The sequence below is a fragment of the Tiliqua scincoides genome, chromosome 1 (genome assembly GCF_035046505.1).
Source record: "Tiliqua scincoides isolate rTilSci1 chromosome 1, rTilSci1.hap2, whole genome shotgun sequence".
In the NCBI taxonomy this organism is placed as follows: Eukaryota; Metazoa; Chordata; class Lepidosauria; order Squamata; family Scincidae; genus Tiliqua; species Tiliqua scincoides.
In genome coordinates, this window is record NC_089821.1 from 67,878,654 (window position 1) to 67,897,206 (window position 18,553).

The window sequence follows — 18,553 nt, forward strand, 5'->3', positions numbered from 1 at the left end:
AAAACAATCTTTAAATAAACAAACAAACAAACAAATGCTTTGACTTCAATAGTAAGAGTATTTTTCAAATATCCTTGGTTGGTTTAAATGCCTTAAACTCTGGAAATTGTAGTTTTGTACCAAGAATAGTCTCTTAGGGTCCCTAGGGCCCAATCCTATCAACTTTCATGTGCTGATGTAGCTGTGCCAATGGGGTGTGTGCTGCATCCTGCACTGGGGGGAGGGGGAAGTCATGGAGGCCTACTTAAGGTAAGGGAATATTTGTTCCCTTATCTCAGGGCTGCATTGGAAGTGGAAAGTTGGTTAGGATTGGGCCCCTAGTTTCCTTCAGAGAACTATGTTTCTCTAGGCCTCTATATAAGCTTCTTTCAAAGTTTTTAACTTTCAAAACTCCTCTGAGGCTTGACACAATAAGCCAAGGTTTTCTGAATCCCAAGATGTTGCTCTAGGTCTATCATACTGCTCCAAGTGAGATAAGGATTTTGTGTTGCAAGAACTACTGAAGTTCACCTAGCACAGAGCTATGGCTAGGAAAGGGCTGTCTTGCCCTGAATATAGAAATTGGGAACTTAGGGCCAAATCCTATGCAACTTTCCAGCTCTGGTGTAGCTGTGCCAATGGAGTGTGCACTGCATTTTGTGGTGGGAGGGTAGTCATGGAGGCTTCCACAAGGTCAGGGAACATTTGTTCCTTTGCCTCAGAGCTGCATTGCAGCTGCACCAGTGCTGGAAAGTTGGATAGGATTGGGCCCTTAGAAGAAGTGGAAGGTAAGTATTTTGAAATATAGCTCCTATCTTGTAATATATGGATTTCTTCCCCCTGAGCATGTGAAAGAAAATCCCTTTGCTCTGGGTGAAGGGAGGTGTTGGAGTGAAGCCTTTCTAAGTGCCTGGAGAGAGACTGATAGATGGATTGTCTGCCTAATGACTCTGTCTTACATCACAAAGGTCAGCAAGGCTGTTTTTAAATTGCCTAGCAAAAGGACATTATTTTTTAAATGGATTTGCTTTAATGTGATTTTTGCCATCCAGTGAATTCTGGGAATGGAATAATGAGACTCAACCTGTATTTGGGAACAAGTATCCTGCTTCTTTTCTGGAAGTTGCATTAATGACAGCCCCCTGAAATGTGGAAATCCTTGCTCTTTACAGCCCAATCCTATCGATTATACCTCACCAATGCAGAGGTGCCAAAATGGCAATAGTTGCGTCCTAGAGTATGAGTGTGGGGGTGGGAATGGATAGGATTGGGCTGAAAAGACTGCTGGGCACCTGCTGGAGCAGGTAAGTTAGTGGGGGGGGGGCAGGAGAAGGTGGAACAAGTGTGGGGAGAGGACAAAACTGTGTGGGGAGTGGGCAGGAATACGGGAGGGGAGACTATGGGTGGTAGTGTATCTGACAACAATGGCGTGCACCAGATCCTATCTCCTTTGGCAACAGCCTCTCCATGCCCTTTCTCTCCTCAGGCTTGTGTCAGCAAGAGAGCTAGTGCAGGTTCAGGAAATCCATTCCAAGGTGGGAGGCTACATAGAGTATTAATAGATTATCATTACTAATTTAAGGGTTACTATAGGTGAAATGCTTACAAAGCAATTATTTCCTGTGATAATTGGAGTTGTTTCCATAAATTCAGTGAGCCTCTAATAAAGCCCCGTGAAACATTCATTAAGACTCGCTTAATTTATGGAAACATCTCTAACTAAATCCAGCAGAACCTCTGAAGCTAACAGCCCAAGCCTAACTAAATCCCCATGTGGCATTGCAGCGGTGCTGGCACAGCTTATGCTGTATCCTAATTCCCCTTCCCCTTTCCCTAATTCCCCTATTTAGCTGCTGCAGGTCTGAGTCAATCCACCTGCACCACAGAGGCTTAAACCCAGGTAAGGGAACAAATGTTCCCATTTTGGCACTGCTGCATCAGCATTTGGGATGGGGAATGGATAGGATTGGGCTGAAAAATGATAGGATTGGGCAGATTCCAGTGTTAAGTGGCACAGATACTGCTGCTGAGCCAAAAACTGCCCCAAATATTGCAACACAGAGAGAAAATATACAGAAAAAGCAGGAAAATTAGGGATTCATCGCAACTTGTGATATGGTATGACCCCTGCACATGCCTGATCTTGTCTGATCTTGGAAGCTAAGCAGGGTCAGGCCTGGTTAGTACTAGGATGGGAGACTGCCTGGGAATACCAGGTGCTGTAGGCTTATAACATAGTCTTTTGAGACTGAAGGTTGCCAACCATGTATTCTGGCTAGAAGCAAAAACATGTGTTTAGCTTAGAAAAAAATGCACATTTACATGGATTTATTTACTTATTTATTATGCTATCTATAGGTTTATTTTTGTAATTACAAATAAAGCTTTCTCTACTTCAGGTGGTACCTTTACATTTTGCTGGCATCTACTATGGTTTGCTGTTACATATCTGGGGAAACAAAAATTAACATTCAGTGATAGATTTTTGATGGAGAAAATTAATTAAATGCACAGGCCAAGGGGCAGGATCTGAATTTTTCTTCAGAATGAGATGCTCCCTCATTTGCTTGTGCGCACATATGTTGCGCTTTGTGAAGAACAATACAGCAGTCATGGCTTCTCCTGTTTCTTCAAACATTTAATTCCCAGGGTATTTTGAAATGCAAGTTACTTCGTTAAATTTGAGACAATTGGAATTCTGCTACGTTTTTCTACCTTGACTTGTTAAGAATGTTGTACTCATCTTACAAATGTTCTTTATTCATAGGGAATGCAAGATAATAAAATAAATGAAAAAACTTACATAGCGGTTAGCTCTTACAGGCCTGTATTTCTTTAATTTATATTCTATTGTTTTGAGGAATTTTTAACTTTGTCTAAAAAGCACATATATATATATATATATACACACACCCTCTGAAAAGGTACAAATCAAATATATTAAAAAGCTATTAAGCAGTTGGATTTCTTTAAAAAAAAGTTTGTAATTAAAAATACAAGGATCACTTGAGTGATACACCAGTCTCTGAGAATGTCTCTGTTTTGGGTTAAGAGTTAAGCTGGCACAGGAGTGCCACACCTCTTCCAATCCAGTGATGCTCCGGTTTATCTGAAGGAAGAATCATGGCAATCACAAAGTTGGTGGAATGGCCCGTAGTAGAGAGAGTTCCTCTTCTCTCACTTGTCTTGTACACTGGAGCCAAGTAACTGGGTCTTTCAGGAATGTCTGACCTTTTGCAAGGCTTTAGCCACATCTGTTAAAAAAAAGGAAAAAATGGACCTCTTAAAATTGGATACTGTACTCCATGTGTGGTCTTGACAGAATATAAACTATTCCATCTGTGTTGAGAGAGAAGCGCTAGGTCTGGTTCTCCATGCCACCCATCTACTCTTCTACTGACTCAAGCATGGTCCTGGCATCCTATATTGAAGTTCTGTCCAAAATATTAACCGGTATAAGGAAATACAATAAAACTTAAATATCTGCCATATATTAAGGCTGTTCTAGCACAACTGGCTGTAACAGTGCAATCCTAACTATGTTTACTCATGTATAATTGAGTTCCATAGATCTTAACTCCCAAGAAATTGTACACAGAGCTACAACAAAATTTCAAATTGGGCAAGGTCACACATGCATATAAACGACTCAAGCTTAGCATTAATGATTCTGTCATTATTCTGTCATAACAGAAATAACACTGCACCAAGGTCTTAACACCTTAAACATGACTCATTTCAGTGGAAACAGATCAATATTCTGTTCCAAGATATTGTACAACATGTCTTGAAGTGATGAGGAATGAATGAACGATGAACCTACATGAATGAATCCACCTCTAACAGCCCAATCCTATGTATGCTTATTCAGACATAAGATGCACTGAAGCATATATAGGATTGTAGCTTAAATTCCACTTTTCAGAGTTCTTCATTTAAATCTTGTTATAAAGCAAATACCAACCACTGGCATGTTATCGTAAAGGATTTTGGGATGAGATTCCCCAAGCTTCTTAGTCTTCCTGTTCCAGCGAGCGCCATCCAAGAACAATCCATGAACAAAGACTCCTATATTTATTTAGAAAGAAAAATAAGTATGCACGTCAACATAGAAACAGCATACAGGAGGGTCTTTTAATCCGCTGATTTGGGACTTAGGATTTGACCCACTGCAGGTTCCAAACCCGTGGCTCAGGACCCACTGAGTCTCCCAGATGTGACTGGAATCTTGTGCCAGTCATGTCCAGGAGTCTTTCTGAGGCCAACAGAGGTTTAAAGGGCACTTCTGAAAAATGGAAGTGCCCTTTAAACCTCTCCGGGGGCCTCAGAACACCCACTGGACATGACTGGAACATGGCTTCAGTTGTATTTGGAGGTCTGGGTGCCCTAACCCATGGGTTTCATTATCCACAGATTTTGGCATCTGCAGGGGTTCCGGGAATGGAACCACCGCGGATGCCGAGGGACCACCTGTATAACAAACAGCTAAGCGAAGTGGAGCCTGCACATTTATCTAACTTTAGTAACTCTGCAGTGTTTATATTGGATTATAGGTGTGAACAGCAATTACTATGAGGGAAACTATTGGCTATAAATGGCTTTCTTCCATGGTGCAGCTCAGCTGTCATGTTCTGATAAGAACTGAGTTTGTTTAATCTACATGAACACAAAAATGGAAGTAGCAATTGTGTCTTCCCACAGTGTGTCTACTTCATGCAGCCATGTACATGTGCCTATTGCACATTAGGACCCTACATACCAGTCAACCTGCAATTTTCTACATGTAATTGAATACATGTAGAAAATTATGAGAATTATGTAGAAATACATGAGAACAACTGGGCCATCGTGTTAACGTTCTCTGGTTGTCTAATGTAACTAGTGCTGTTAATGAAAATATGATTCTACTCACCATCTTCAGGACCATGTTTGTATTCCTTGTCCTCAAGAACTTCATAGTCAAATCCTAGCAGGTCAATTGGGATGGTGTATTTCCTGGCAAAATTCTGCTGGGCACCAGTTAAGAAGGCTTGAGTGAAGAAAAACCCAGAAAGCCAAAACATTGGAGGGTTTCCATGCTCATACCACGTCTGTTACAACAGAAGAGGACAGGAAGAAAAAAATGTGGTAAGGTAGTTTGACATTTAGGGCTGGATCTGGAAAAGTATAAATGGAACTCCACTCAAGCAACAGGATGACTGACCAGCCTGCCCACTCCTGCTAAAGCCATTTCTGCCCAAAAAGTGTTCCTTATGATCAGATACCTTCTGGAACCACATGGAATGTTGCAGGAGTGACAAATACCAGAGGTGGCTATCTTGTGTAAGCAGAAGCGGCTTTTGCTCATACAAGGGACTCTCTGGGTTCCATCTACAAGCTTTGAACTTTAAAATATTGTTCTAGCCAATGAAATCCTAAGGATTTGAAGATGCCACTGCCCCTTCATACAGGCAAAATAGTCTGTTTAAATTTCAGGACTCACTAGATCATCCACATAACAATGAAAGGGTACTGCCTGCTTCTCAATTTCCCAACAATTTGTAGTTTTGCTACTTTAGACATGAATTCAAACCTAGCTCTTCTGTTAATGCACTCAGGGTTCTGAGCAGGTCACAGTTCAATTTCTCAAAGAGGAACAATACCAACCCATTTCCCAGGTTATGGTAGGTCTTCTGTGCTTGTAGATTCTTCACATAGTTTACTCTGAGACTCTTTCTATAATACAGGCTTACAAGTAATTGTAAAGGTTAGTCCCTGAATTCTTTCTCTATTCCCTCTTCCTAACCCCCCCCCCCAGGTTATCTATCGGTCTTCTAGGAATGTTAACATACAGCAGCCATCTAATTTCCTTAAGTGGAACATATTTGCTATACATCATCTATTGTAGGATCCAGAGACATTCATTATACAAAGTGCATTGACCTGCCTGTCACAAGGTTCCTTTCGTATGTATCTTTCACCTGGCACTGAAAGAAACAAAGCAAGGTTGAACAGTGTTGCATAGTCAGTGTGCTCACCTGTAAGAACTTCAGTCTGGCAAGAAAGTCGTTCACGTAACTGCCAAGCGGCTTGAGGCTCGGGTAAGACTTTTTCATCCACATGCCTGGAATTTTGCCTGTCAAAATGCTATTTACCACCTCCTCCAGTTCTGCAGACATCACCACGAGACCCTGATTGAGATGTGGGGAAAGACATGGTAGCAGACCCTCCTTCGTATTCCTTAACATACGGTATACCAAATAACGCGATCAACAAGCTGCTTGATTGATTTTGAAGGCTATTCTAAAAATGCACATGCCTCTGATGTTTCTAAAAGCAAACAGACGCTTCATTCTCTTTCTCATACGCAGTAGCATACTCTGACATGCGCTACCTTCATCAGGAGTGGATGTTCATGAAGAGTGGGAAAAAGCAGAACCCAGGAATAATGACACCACTGTCTTAAAAAGTAATTCTGCATGTTTCAAAAGGTGTTTACAAAGTTGGTGGAAGCTGACAGCTACTCTCACCAATCCCAAGTGGACCTGCCTTCTAGAATTTGCACCTCTCACCTTGATTGCTTTCTGAATGTTGATACAGGACTCACGGATGGTCTGCAGCAATTTGTTAAATCGCCCCATCTCTTGAACAAGCACAGTGTTCATGCTCTGGGTGTATGTCGTTGGGTATCTCCTCATTGCTGCTTCAATGTGAAAGTCGACAGGAAGTTTACTTTGGATGTCACTTGCCACTTCACGAACAATTTCATCTGTTGATTTTGCACCAGCACCAGATGTACGAGACTTTAAAAGAGAGACAGACAGACAGACAGACAGACAGACATTGGAACAACATGCAAAATTTAATCAATTGGGGGTTTTCTGAGCAGAATAAGTGCCATTAATGTATTTTGTAATCATGAACATACAATCAATCTTGTGCATGCTTACTACCTTTTAATATTGGAGTTCATTGAGCCTTTACTCCCAAGCAAGTGTCCATAAAATTGTAGCCTCAGTGTGCATAAATATATTGAGTAGGTGATTCCAACTAAAGCCATCTATTGCAGTCCTTAGTATGCTAGCACTCAACAGTGCTGCGCTTAACCTGCATAGCTAATCCTGCACCACACATTTTACTGCCTGCTTAACTTAATTTTATTTATTTAGAATATTTATCCCACATAAGAGACCATCCTGCCTTCATACAACAGCCCAAAGATCTTACATTCAACCTATAAAGCTGAACACCCAAAGAAGATATTGGGGGGAGGGGCGGTGGTGGCAGTAAAACACACTGCCTAACCTTGGTTTAGCTTATCTGCAGAATGTGCTGGTACATTCGGCCAGTAAAGATGTTCTCATGTAAATCTGCACAAGTTCAACTTTGCTAAAGTATTAGGAGTCTTCATGCCAAGGTTATTTTCTAAGGCATTAAGAACTTTACACACCAGTGGTGTCAAACAAAAAGCCCATGAGCCAGATGTGGCCCTCAGAAGATTGAGCTTCCCCTAGGATGATAATTGGGCTCATTCATGTCTTGAAAATATGAACATGATTTGCACATTTTCTCTTCTGTCGTTTGCAGCGAATGAGTTTCTATGTGAAAACAATGTGCTTATTACTGACGACCATCTGCTTAATGATGTCACTTTCCAGGAAGTGCTTACAATAGTTGAATATTTTAAGGCTTTCTTCTAATGCCTCATACTGATTCTGGAGCACAGAATCCAAACTCCTCTCTTTTCCTTACACTGCTTCTGGGAAGAGTTTATAACAGGGATGTCAAGCCTGTTTCATACAGAGGGCTGCAGTTACCATTCATGGTGCCTGCTGAGGGCTGGAAATGACAACATTAAGCAGAAAGTGACATTATTAAGCAGATGATGGCCAGAAATAAGTCAGAAATGAGCACGTGGCTTACCTTTCTCTATTTTTATCACATTATCTTCTTGAATTCTCCTTGCTTATATCTTTCTGTGAATTCTAAATTGCCGTTATGAAAGCTAATCATGGTGTTCCACATGAAAAGTGCCAGGGAAATCACGACTATTGCAATAACAATTGTGCAAAGAAAGTAAAAGCAGATTCTCTGGAACATTTCATCCCCAAACTCTGATCAATAATAGTCAATGCCAACAGAGGAACTAACCACATAAAAACAGCCCCACTGGAACAGGCCATAGGCCCATCTAGTCCAGCTTCCTGAATCTCACAGCGGCCCACCAAATGTCCCAGGGAGCACACCAGATAACAAGAGACCTGCATCCTGGTGTCCTCCCTTGCATCTGACATAGCCTATTTCTAAAATCAGGAGGTTGCACAAACATATCATGGCTTGTAACCCATAATGGATTTTTCCTCCAGAAACTTGTCCAATCCCCTTTTAAAGGCATCCAGGCCAGACACCATCACCACACCCTGCAGCAAGGAGTACCACAGACCAACCACACGCTGAGTAAAGAAATATTTTCTTTTGTCTGTCCTAACCCTCCCAACACTCAATTTTAGTGGATGGCCCCTAGTTCTGGTGTTAGGTGAGAGTGTAAAGAGCATCTCTCTATCCACTTTATCCTTCCCATGCATAATTTTGTATGTCTCAATCATGTCCCCCCTCAGGCGTCTCTTTTCTAGGCTGAAGAGGCCCAAACGCCGTAGCTTTTCCTCATAAGGAAGGTGCCCCAGACCAGTAATCATCTTAGTCGCTCTCTTTTGCACCTTTTCCATTTCTATTATGTCCTTTTTGAGATGTGGCGACAAGAACTGGACACAATACTCCAGGTGTGGCCTTACCATCGATTTGTACAATGGCATTTTAATTTTAGCCATTTTGTTCTCAATACCTTTTCTAATGATCCCAAGCATAGAATTGGCCTTCTTTACTGCCGCCGCATATTTAGTCGACACTTTCATTGACCTATCCACCACCACCCCAAGATCTCTCTCCTGATCTGTCACAGACAGCTCAGAACCCATCAGCCTATATGTGAAGTTTTGATGTTTTGCCCCAATGTGCATGACTTTACACTTACTTACATTGAAACGCATCTACAGAGGCAGTAACTTTAATGCCTCTAATGTCTAATGTGAACATCAACATACCTGTGTTAGAAGTATATTATCAAACAGCAGCTGTGTCTCTGATTGATCCTTGGTGATGTCAGCATTGGCGTTCATCCCAAAGATCTCTGGGGCAGGGTTCAGAGGAAGGGTCTTTGTATATTCTATGTAGCTCATATACTGAAACAGATCAGGGATGAAAAATAATAAATGGCTTGATCCTGTACATGTTCTGGTGCAGGGAGAACATGCCTGTCTCAGCTCACCCCCTCAGACTTCTGGTTTCAATTAACTTAGATGATCTGGTGTAAAAGGATTCAGTGAAAAAAAATTATCTGAAGAGCAGCAACTTATTGATCAGTGTGCCTGGCAAAATACCTATATTAATGAGCATAATTCAGATTATACAGAGTGCCCGTCTACTGCAAAGATACATGTGTATATTTCTGCAAACACATGCACGTGCAGTATATCTTGGTGCGTTTGGCATCAAGGCACACATTATGCTCATACACCCTGTGAAATTCCTGTTAGGCTGGAAGGCAAGTATTAAGCTTCATGGCAACCTTGTTCTAAAGTGTGTTCTCCATAGGAAATGGCAATCATGCACTTAAGGGGGGGGCTTTAAAGAGTGCACTCAGGGATAACACTGATGTGATCTACTCCCAAGCCCCTGGTGGCCACTAGTGGTTAAGCATCAACCCTGCTTCTATCTGCCCAATCCCGGATTCCTGTTCTTGGTCACATCTGAGTATGAGAATGTTGGAACCCACATTTTTATACAGAGATGGCTACATTGGTGTTAACACTTATGCTTCAAGCAGAAAAACTTGCAGGAATCAAATATGCCATTTCCTCGCTTCCAGGAAACTCTATCAGTGTCCTTCCATCCCTGCTATGCTTTCAAGTCTGCCCTACACTAGGAAACATATTACGGCTCTACACTGTAAAGTCTGCTCTACACTAGGAAATGTATTTCATGCTGCTGTCTTTAGACATATTTATTTAAAGCATCCATACGTAAGGAATTGATATGCCTTTTCACAAGTAAACCCTACAAATCTGTTAAAACACACATCAATAAACATTTAATAAAACAGCCAAGACAAGCAACAGAAAAACCATTTAAAATGACTGCTCCTTTGTGCTATTCTCCTAAAATGATATGCCATGAAAGCTTTGATTTCTCATTTTATCTCTTGTCCTTGCACAGTTTCCGTTCATTTCAATGAGGTCAGAGCCAGGAGAGCTCTCTTCTGGATTATGCCCAACAGAGAGCAAGATGCTTACTTCACCTTCAGGAGGAGCAAAGTAAATGCCACTGGAGTCAAACTTGTACTCTGGATCCGTAACAATGACTGTATTATAGAACTTGTTTAAAATGCTGCGCAGAGTGCGTCGGTCCCAGTCATCGGTAACCCGGCCGCCATAATTACATTCGCAAGTCATGTAGCGGATAGCATCAAGAGGTAATTCCTGAAACATAAAAAACAAGTTCCAGTGTGACTTCTGGGAGGCCTGGCAACAAGGTAATATAAATTATCAACACTTGCCTAGAAGAAAAAAAAACTTCATGGGAATTTGGCTCTATACACAGAAAAAAAGGTTATGAAAAATCATGTGAGTCTTCCTCCAGATCTTTTTGGTCACCAACCAGTTTTTATATCCAGATCTACGAAACATTTACCCTGCTCCTCCTCCCAAAATGTTGGTATCCTGTACATGGTTCCTGCTCCCTAGTTTGTTAAACATCACAACATCACAACTTTGCCTCACGAAGCAAGGTTAGCCTGAGTGGAGAGCCCAAGATCATCCAGCAAGTTTTGTAGCTAAGCAGGGACTACCTACTACAAAACAGTCACTTTCAGCAGCACTTGAGCAGCAAATAGCTACTCGGAGTAGCATCAGAGGATGGATCAACCCAGTTCCAGTACAACCCAGTTCCCAATGGAGCCTGGAAAGAGTGGTTCTTACCAAAGCTTATTTTTAAGAGCTCAAGGCTCCTAGACAGAGGACATTTTTTTTAAGAGTGCAGGTCTTTGCATTACCTCATATTGATTCAGAAACATTTGCAACTGCTGCACACTAATTCGTAGGTCAGTCTCATTGAATTCATAAGGAATATTCCAACCCAGTGGTCCAAATTTCCGTCTCTCTTGGACCAGCGCATGAAAGAAACAGAGGCCGTACAGCAGCTTCTTGAATTCAGCCTTTAAGAAAAACAAAGCATGTGAGAAATAGTCCCCTGCTCTGCCATGGTAACTTCACTGCAAATTTCTTTTACTGATGACCCTGATAGCCTGCACTGCCTCCAAGGAGCTCAGAGTGCCCTATCGGGCAGTTTCAAAGGGGATGTGTGAGTGAGGAAAACAGAATAAGGCTCAAACCCCGCATTTACCTCCCCACAGTCTCCCCACCCCTGACAGGTGTTCACATGCAGATGTGAGGAGAGTGACATCGGCAGAGAGGCTGTGGAGAAGCAAGCTGCCAGTGATGGGTAAGATTTACACACACCCCACAAGCATTCCATTTCTGGTCTAAAAATTGCCCCCAACTTTCAGTTTAAACAAATGGGCCTCATGTTCTCACCTGTACTTTGCATACTGTAGCCTTTTGATATACAGTGCAGTGACAAGAGCCCTAGTACTTTCCAAGTTTAAGAAAGTCTTGACAGAACCAGGCTTTGTTAAATCCAGGAGGGCACAATGCATTTTTAGGGGGAGGGGGTGACACTGGAATGAGAAGGAACTGTGCTGCAGACTCCTCCCTCTTGGCCTGGGACTTCTGATGTTATCCTCGTGGGGCGGAAAAGTGTTGCAGTGGCTCCCATGCCATGGGAATGGCATCAGAAGCACCCCCTGAGATGATTTGGCCAGTAGTTCTTTATGTTCAGCCTCAATGGTACTTGAAGGATTTCAACCCTGAAACCAAAGGCCAGCTCTCCCTTCTCCTGACAATGCACCCTCCCTGCTAAAATGGAATGTTCAGTTTTGGTTCTTCTGATAAGGTGTCACCATGGTTCTTCTTCTTCTTTTTTTCTTTTTAAGTGCCAGGAAAGCAAAAAAGGATCACAGACTCAGTTAAAGCACAATAATCTCTGGACCAATTATGGCACCTATCACAGACACTATCTTGGGTCTATCTTGAGATTATCTTTGGTCTCGAAAAGCTAATTATTAAAACAGCAGGTGGCTCCTGCAGTTTGCACTGTAATTCTAATGAAGGTGTTTATGAAGGCCAACCATCAACTCACATGGCCACTTCAGCCTTCCTAGTTATATGAAGTGAGCATTTTTATGATTTAGATTAGAGGCTTGAGTCTCAGGAGTGCAGAGCTCAGTTATTCTTCTGCAACAGGAATTTCTATCCTGCCTTGCAGATCTGTGTCAGGAAACTACCTCCTCCTGACTTTTAAAATGGGAAGTTGTCAACCATTTCCTATCCAGGATTGGGGTGGCGCACAGAGGGGTTTAAAACAGATTTTCAGAGTTTTGCTTATGTAAAATGGCTACCAGTGGCACACTTAGCAGGAGCCTATGCGCCTGCCTCTGTCAGACTTACCCAGACCAGGAAAGCTAAGTCTGACAGAGGCAAAATGGGGTGGGGAGGTGTAGAATGCTAGAATTCCCAGGTGGGGAGGGAGGCAGACTGGGGGCTGAAGCAGTGAGCCGATATCCTAGCCCCCTCCATCGCCTCTGCTGCCACTATTACATGCTTTGGAATTACATCTGCAAAACAGCAGGAATAGATCTGAGGAGTCCCATGGCAGCGGTGAAGGCTTTCCCCAGGGTAATGAACAAAAGTTCACTTACCCTAAAAATTTTCGAAGTGCCCCCTTCCCACAGATGCAGCACTTGCTCCATTGGTGCGACTGCATGGGGGGGGGGGTTACACAGAATTGGACTACCTTCACTCAAGGTCTGCTTTACAGGATGGAAAGAATAAGGCTAAGAACAGAGCACTAACAGGTTTTTTGCAGCTGTTAAAAAACTCCCCATCGGAGATGGGATCCATCAGGTATGAACGGATCACGTTTGCCCGTAAACCTTTCGGTGCCTCGTTTGTCATTTTCACTCCATTCTGGAGCACAGAAACGGGAAAGTTGGGAGATGGGTAGCTTGTGAGCCACAGACGGAAATCAGGATGTGTTGTGTCTGGATTAAGTTCCTAGAAGAGAAGAAAATTCCATGTACAGATCAGGGACCAGGGATCAACCTTAACTTGATCTAAAAGTTATAGATCAAGCTTTTATGCTAAAGTCACTGTATCTTTCAATTATGTTTGTGTCCCAGAACATGTCTTTTTAAATGGTCAGCATGAACAGCTTGATAGAAGGCAGGGCTGGTGTCAGAGGTTGGCTGGGCACAGAACTGGCTGAGGGCCCACACCCACTGGATGCTTGCCAGGCCAGGTCACCCTTGAACCATCAATACTTGTGGCAGTTGTAACATCCAATGTGCCATCAGGAAACAGAAGGCCCCCCCCCCCCAGTGCAGGGCTTTCTCCCAGACCCCGAGAAACCTGTGCCAATGCTGACAGAAGGGCCTGCATTTGTGCCAAGCTGCTTGTCATTCTAATCTAATTTTGGTCTCAGTGCAACTTTTTTTGGGATTTTTTCCTCAGGATAAACAATTCTCCAAGCTCTGTCCTGGATTCCAGACACAGGAACTTTCATGCACATGTGGAACTCCCCAACTTGAAATGGTGGCTTTATTTATTCCTGCAGAGGCAGCAAGCCAGTATGTATGTTTCTTCGCCAACATGGATTAGTTGGCACCATCGGTGACAGGAAGAAGCCCAAGAGATGTTGGTGTGCAATGAGACCAGTATATATTTGGCCAAACCACATTAAGCCTGACATTGACATGCATAAAACAGGAAACCAATCAGAACTGCCTCTACCTTACTTAAGACTGCAAACATAGTAATAACGTTTCAATCTGTGTGAGGCGCAGTGCCTAGCATCCTATTGGCATGAAAGGAAAATATTGGTTGTTGTCACACTGCTGAGAGCATTTACCTCACAGACTTTTTCCAATATTGGCATCCAGGATGTTGCTAGGTGACAATTCTGCAGGACCACCCAAGAGCCTTCCTTCACAGCTTTCTCTATCATGCGCATGGCAATGGGACCTTGGCCTTGGCCAAGTGATAATGAGCTAAGCTTTGCTGCACCAAAACCCTGCGCATACAAGACATTGGTAGAGTAAAAAAACCAAAATCACCAAAATCAATAGACTTGTTGTTTAGCACACATCTACAATGCTGCGTTTGCTAATGACAACCCCATTTAATGAAGCAATGTCAGCTTGTCATGTTGTACTCCCCACATGCAACAAATACAGTTGGCAAATGTCAAATGACAGGATCTCTCATTTCCTTTAGCTTCTGAGTTATCAGGATTGCTAATTTCAGCAAGTTTTCTTCATGGGAATTTTTCTTACCAAAGGTTATATTTTCAGCAGCAGTTTTATCTCATGTGGAAGTGACTCAGAAAATCACATGTGCACAGGTGGGCAGGGTGGAAGGGTGTGGGTGGAACGGGGAAGAGATGGGGTGGGGAGGAGGGCAGATCAGGCCCAGGAAGGGGGTGAGTTTGGCAGTAGCAGTGCCTGCCAAATCCTAACCTCCTTCCCAGGCCTGATCCATCTTCACAGGTTAATGTGAACTTGTGCTAGTTTAAGAGCTGGCACAGGTCTGAGTTGACCCATAGTGGCTGCTGGGGCTTGTCCAGGGGCAAGAGAACAAATATTCTACACCCCAAGGAAGCCTCAACATGCCAAAAGTCCCCTGTGAGATACAGCAGAGGCCGCACTGGTGCTAATGCATTGCAACATGAGGAGTTAGTTGCCCATATCATCATAAAGGTCATAAACATACCTGGTCATCTGCAAACTTGAGGAGAGCCGCCATAGGATCTGCACCAGGAGACAACACGAAAATCAATGGTGCACAGCAGTGACTATCACCAAAAGCTTTAGACAAGTCAAAAGGAGGTGGTTCAATAAACATGCGGCCCAAGCTGGCAGTGATAAACTCCTGAACCATTGGAATGATCTAGGAAGAGTACAAGACAACAAGCTATAATACGTATATAATACATTTCTAAGTGCCTAGTTCTCTGATATTGACAGCTAGTGATGGAATACAAGTACCTCCATCAGATGCGGACAAATCCCTTGCTAACTTCACTTCATTCTTTGCCTTAAAACCACAGTGGACTCGGCTTACAATTTTCAATTCCAGGAGCTCCCTATTAAAAGGAGCAATACAGCAGGAAGCCAGCATCTTCCACCACTGTCAAGTACATCACAAGTCATATTCTCCAACCCCTCTAAGCCAATAAAACTACAACAGTCTGAAAAAGGATTTGCTACTGCGCTGTGTGACCTGGATGTGCCTGCACAGGTTAAGATTGGGCCATAAAACAGACATATGAAACAGCACCTAAACTAGAAAATGTCTTCTGTCCTGTGTAAAACCACACTTACTTTGTCAGGCCTTAAACAACGAATAACGAGCATCCTCTGGAAACCCACTATTTTTTCTTGCCATGCCTCAGGAAAGTCTTCATGATGAGGGGTCTGCAAATACATATATACAATGGTTTATTTTTATCTTCTTTCCTCACAGGCTAAACTGCTTCATACTCTGGGCAAAAGTCCCACTCGCCCATTTTGCCTAACATTTACTGAATACAACTATGAAAATTCCACATATTCAAAGCTGCAATTCTAAGGGATGGGTGTATATCGATAAAGGGAAGACTTACTCCAAAACAGTGGCCAGGAAGCCCAACCCTAAGCTTTCCTGCGCCTACTGGAGCAGCGGCGCCAAAGTGACTACTGCTGTATCCAGTGCCCACTGAGAAACCACTGGGACTCTCCTTGGTGGAAGGGACTTTCATCCCCTTCCCCCTGGGAAAACCCCAAGCCCTGCAAAGGGGCTTCTCAAGTCTGCACCGGCTATTTTGCTGGCACAGACCTGAGACACTCCGTGTCAAGCTTTTCAGTCCAACAGTTGTCAGGATCCAGCAGAAAAGAACCCAGGCTATCCCACCCCTTCCTGCCCTAGTTCCTCCCCTGTCCTGCCCTCATTCTGCCCTCCCCTACACTCCATAGGCCACAATGCTGCTCGCAGCAGTTTCAGTTACCCTCAGCAGTGGTACGTCCTCCTCCTGCCAGCGCTGGGCCTGGCGCCTGACTGGTGCGGGCCCAGTGCCAGGGCTCCCTGCCCTGCTCTACCAGTGCCGTAAATGTATTTTTTGGCACGTTAATGGCATCCAGCACTGGGAGAGTTCAAGATTGGGCCCTGACTCAGGTGTAGTGCTATGATTCAGTGCTACAAGAATGAGCCAAGATAAGCCTAAAGTTCCTGCATTCCTGGTCCCATTTTCTTCCTCTTTTGTATGCAAGAAGAGAAGTGAACTATAGTTCCCCATGATGCACTAAATTGGAGAACTGTTTATTCTAAGTATAGTTAACAAACCATAATTTAGATTGTCTGAATCAGACCAGTGAAGAACAAAAACAAAGGAAAGAAAGTGAGTAAAAGTTATTGTCCAAACTCAATCTTAATAAAATCTTCCATTCCAGTATTAATGAGTTATCATTATTTAAACACTCAAGTGTAAAACCTGTTTAAAGTTTATTTTATTTATTGTATTTCTATCCCGTCTTTCTCTCCAACGTGACTGAATGTTTAAACACTGACATTTGCTTCCTTCTTCTTCTTCTTCTTCAGTATTTACATACCACTTTTCAACAAAAAGTTCAAAAGCAGTTTACAGACAAAGGGCACAATCCTATACTGCACAGGAACAGGCAAGCCAAGAGGCTTGCGCTGTATCCAGTGCGGGATAGGTTCTCAAAGCGGTTCAGCCAGAGGCAAGGGGAAACTTTTCCCCTTACCTCTGGGTAAAGGAATGCTGGCCCCTATGGGTCTCCTCAGTCTTGCGCCACTTCCTGAGGTGGCACAAGTCCAAGGAGAGCGGAGCTGTATGAAGCTGCTCCAAACCCCCCCACCCCGGAACAGGGGTTGGAATCCAGCTTAACTGCTGGATCCCAGCCCCGCCTCCCGCTACCCACCCACCTGTCCCAGGACCGCACACACCCGCCCTCCCCCTGCCCAGGAACATATCCCTCCCATCTCCTCCCCGCCCACCCCAGAGGCTTGCGTCACTCCAGTTGGGCCAATGCAAGCCTCACCGAGGAAGCTGATGTGGAGGCTCGTGCCAGCCTCCACAGGCTGGTGCACCTTTGTGTGCTGCCACAGCTTACTCTCAAGGAGGTGCAAACGTGCTTTATGGCACGTTTGCAACCCTCTTGGGCTGGCGGAAGGGACTTGCACCGACCCAAGTAGTTCTCAGGATTGTGCCCAAATAACTAAATGGCTCCCTGTCCCAAAAGGACTCACAGTCTAAAAAAATGCAGAAGAACACCAGCAAACAACCACTAGAAAAGATACAGTGCTGGGATGAAGAGGGACAGTTACTCTCCTCCTGTTAAATGTAAGAGAACACTACTTGAAAAAGTGTCACTTGCCCAGTTAGCAGGGAATAACCTCCTGCTGTTTATCCTCCTGTTTTGTTAGTTTTCCAAGTGTCTCTGGCTTGGGCCCTGATACCCAAGAACTTTGAAGCCCTGCCATTGAAGCAAACCACTGTATTAAATGATCTAACAGATCCTTTCATTATTTCATAAGTAACCTGCATTGACAACAATCCAGTCCCAAGAACCAAAGTGCAACCAATTAACGTCCTGGCCATAACGTTAAGCAGCTATTCCAGGCAGATGTACTATCATCAAGAGTGCATGGAAATTAAAAGTCTTTGAGCAGCTAGCCAAAGCGGACAAACAAGAGCAGGCAGCATACCAAACTATCATAGACTGCTTTCCACCCTTCCTTCAAATGCATAAATTCCTTCCGAATGCGCTTGAAGGCTGGCAAATCATCAAGGCGGCAGACTTCATCCCATGATTTCTGGGGAAGCCAGGGGCAAGGGTTGGAGTAGGGATTGTCTAGGCCGATGCCTCCAGTGAGCAGAAACTTCCACTCATCCTCATCAATCTGCAATCAATTAGAACACAATCCAGCATATGAACTTTGGGACTTGAAAACACAGGAATATTTCTTATTGCCAGTGATCCCAGATCATCCCAGGTCTGATAGGTGCTATGCGTGCACAGAGTGGGAGCATGAGCTGTAGCAGCTGTGATGTGGGCTGCCGCTGGTGCACGCGGAATGCTGCAGGCTACTGTAACTGCTAAAATAGCCCTGCTCACTTTTTGGGGGTAGAACACCAATCTGTATAGCATTCTGTAGGTACCAGCAACAGTCACATGGTTGCCTCAGCATATAGTGAACACAGGTAGCAGTTAGCACATCCAACAAGTTTGTATGACGGGGCCCTTAAACTAATGGAATAAAATTAAAACTGCAGAAGGTCAAATGCATTCCAATGACATCAGGAACACACTGACTTGCCTGTGTGGAAACATGCAGGGTCCAGCCAATCTGAACTAGCAAACAAGGCC

General features: G+C 43.6%; 1 protein-coding gene across 1 annotated transcript in view; it reads right to left on the minus strand.

The window, feature by feature from the left end:
* Window positions 1–3,026: 3,026 nt before the first annotated feature.
* The window catches only part of DNAH7 (dynein axonemal heavy chain 7), a 99,661-nt gene continuing 84,134 nt past the window's right edge, over window positions 3,027–18,553 (minus strand). The window contains exons 52-64 of the mRNA XM_066620522.1: window positions 17,892–18,086; window positions 15,509–15,601; window positions 14,898–15,074; window positions 14,038–14,199; window positions 12,984–13,184; window positions 11,066–11,227; window positions 10,308–10,493; window positions 9,060–9,197; window positions 6,531–6,761; window positions 5,997–6,149; window positions 4,892–5,069; window positions 3,944–4,047; window positions 3,027–3,233 (exon numbers count right to left, since the gene is read on the minus strand). Of these exons, the coding sequence (XP_066476619.1) occupies window positions 3,027–3,233; window positions 3,944–4,047; window positions 4,892–5,069; window positions 5,997–6,149; window positions 6,531–6,761; window positions 9,060–9,197; window positions 10,308–10,493; window positions 11,066–11,227; window positions 12,984–13,184; window positions 14,038–14,199; window positions 14,898–15,074; window positions 15,509–15,601; window positions 17,892–18,086 (2,187 nt within the window). The remainder of the gene's footprint in view (window positions 3,234–3,943; window positions 4,048–4,891; window positions 5,070–5,996; window positions 6,150–6,530; window positions 6,762–9,059; window positions 9,198–10,307; window positions 10,494–11,065; window positions 11,228–12,983; window positions 13,185–14,037; window positions 14,200–14,897; window positions 15,075–15,508; window positions 15,602–17,891; window positions 18,087–18,553) is intronic.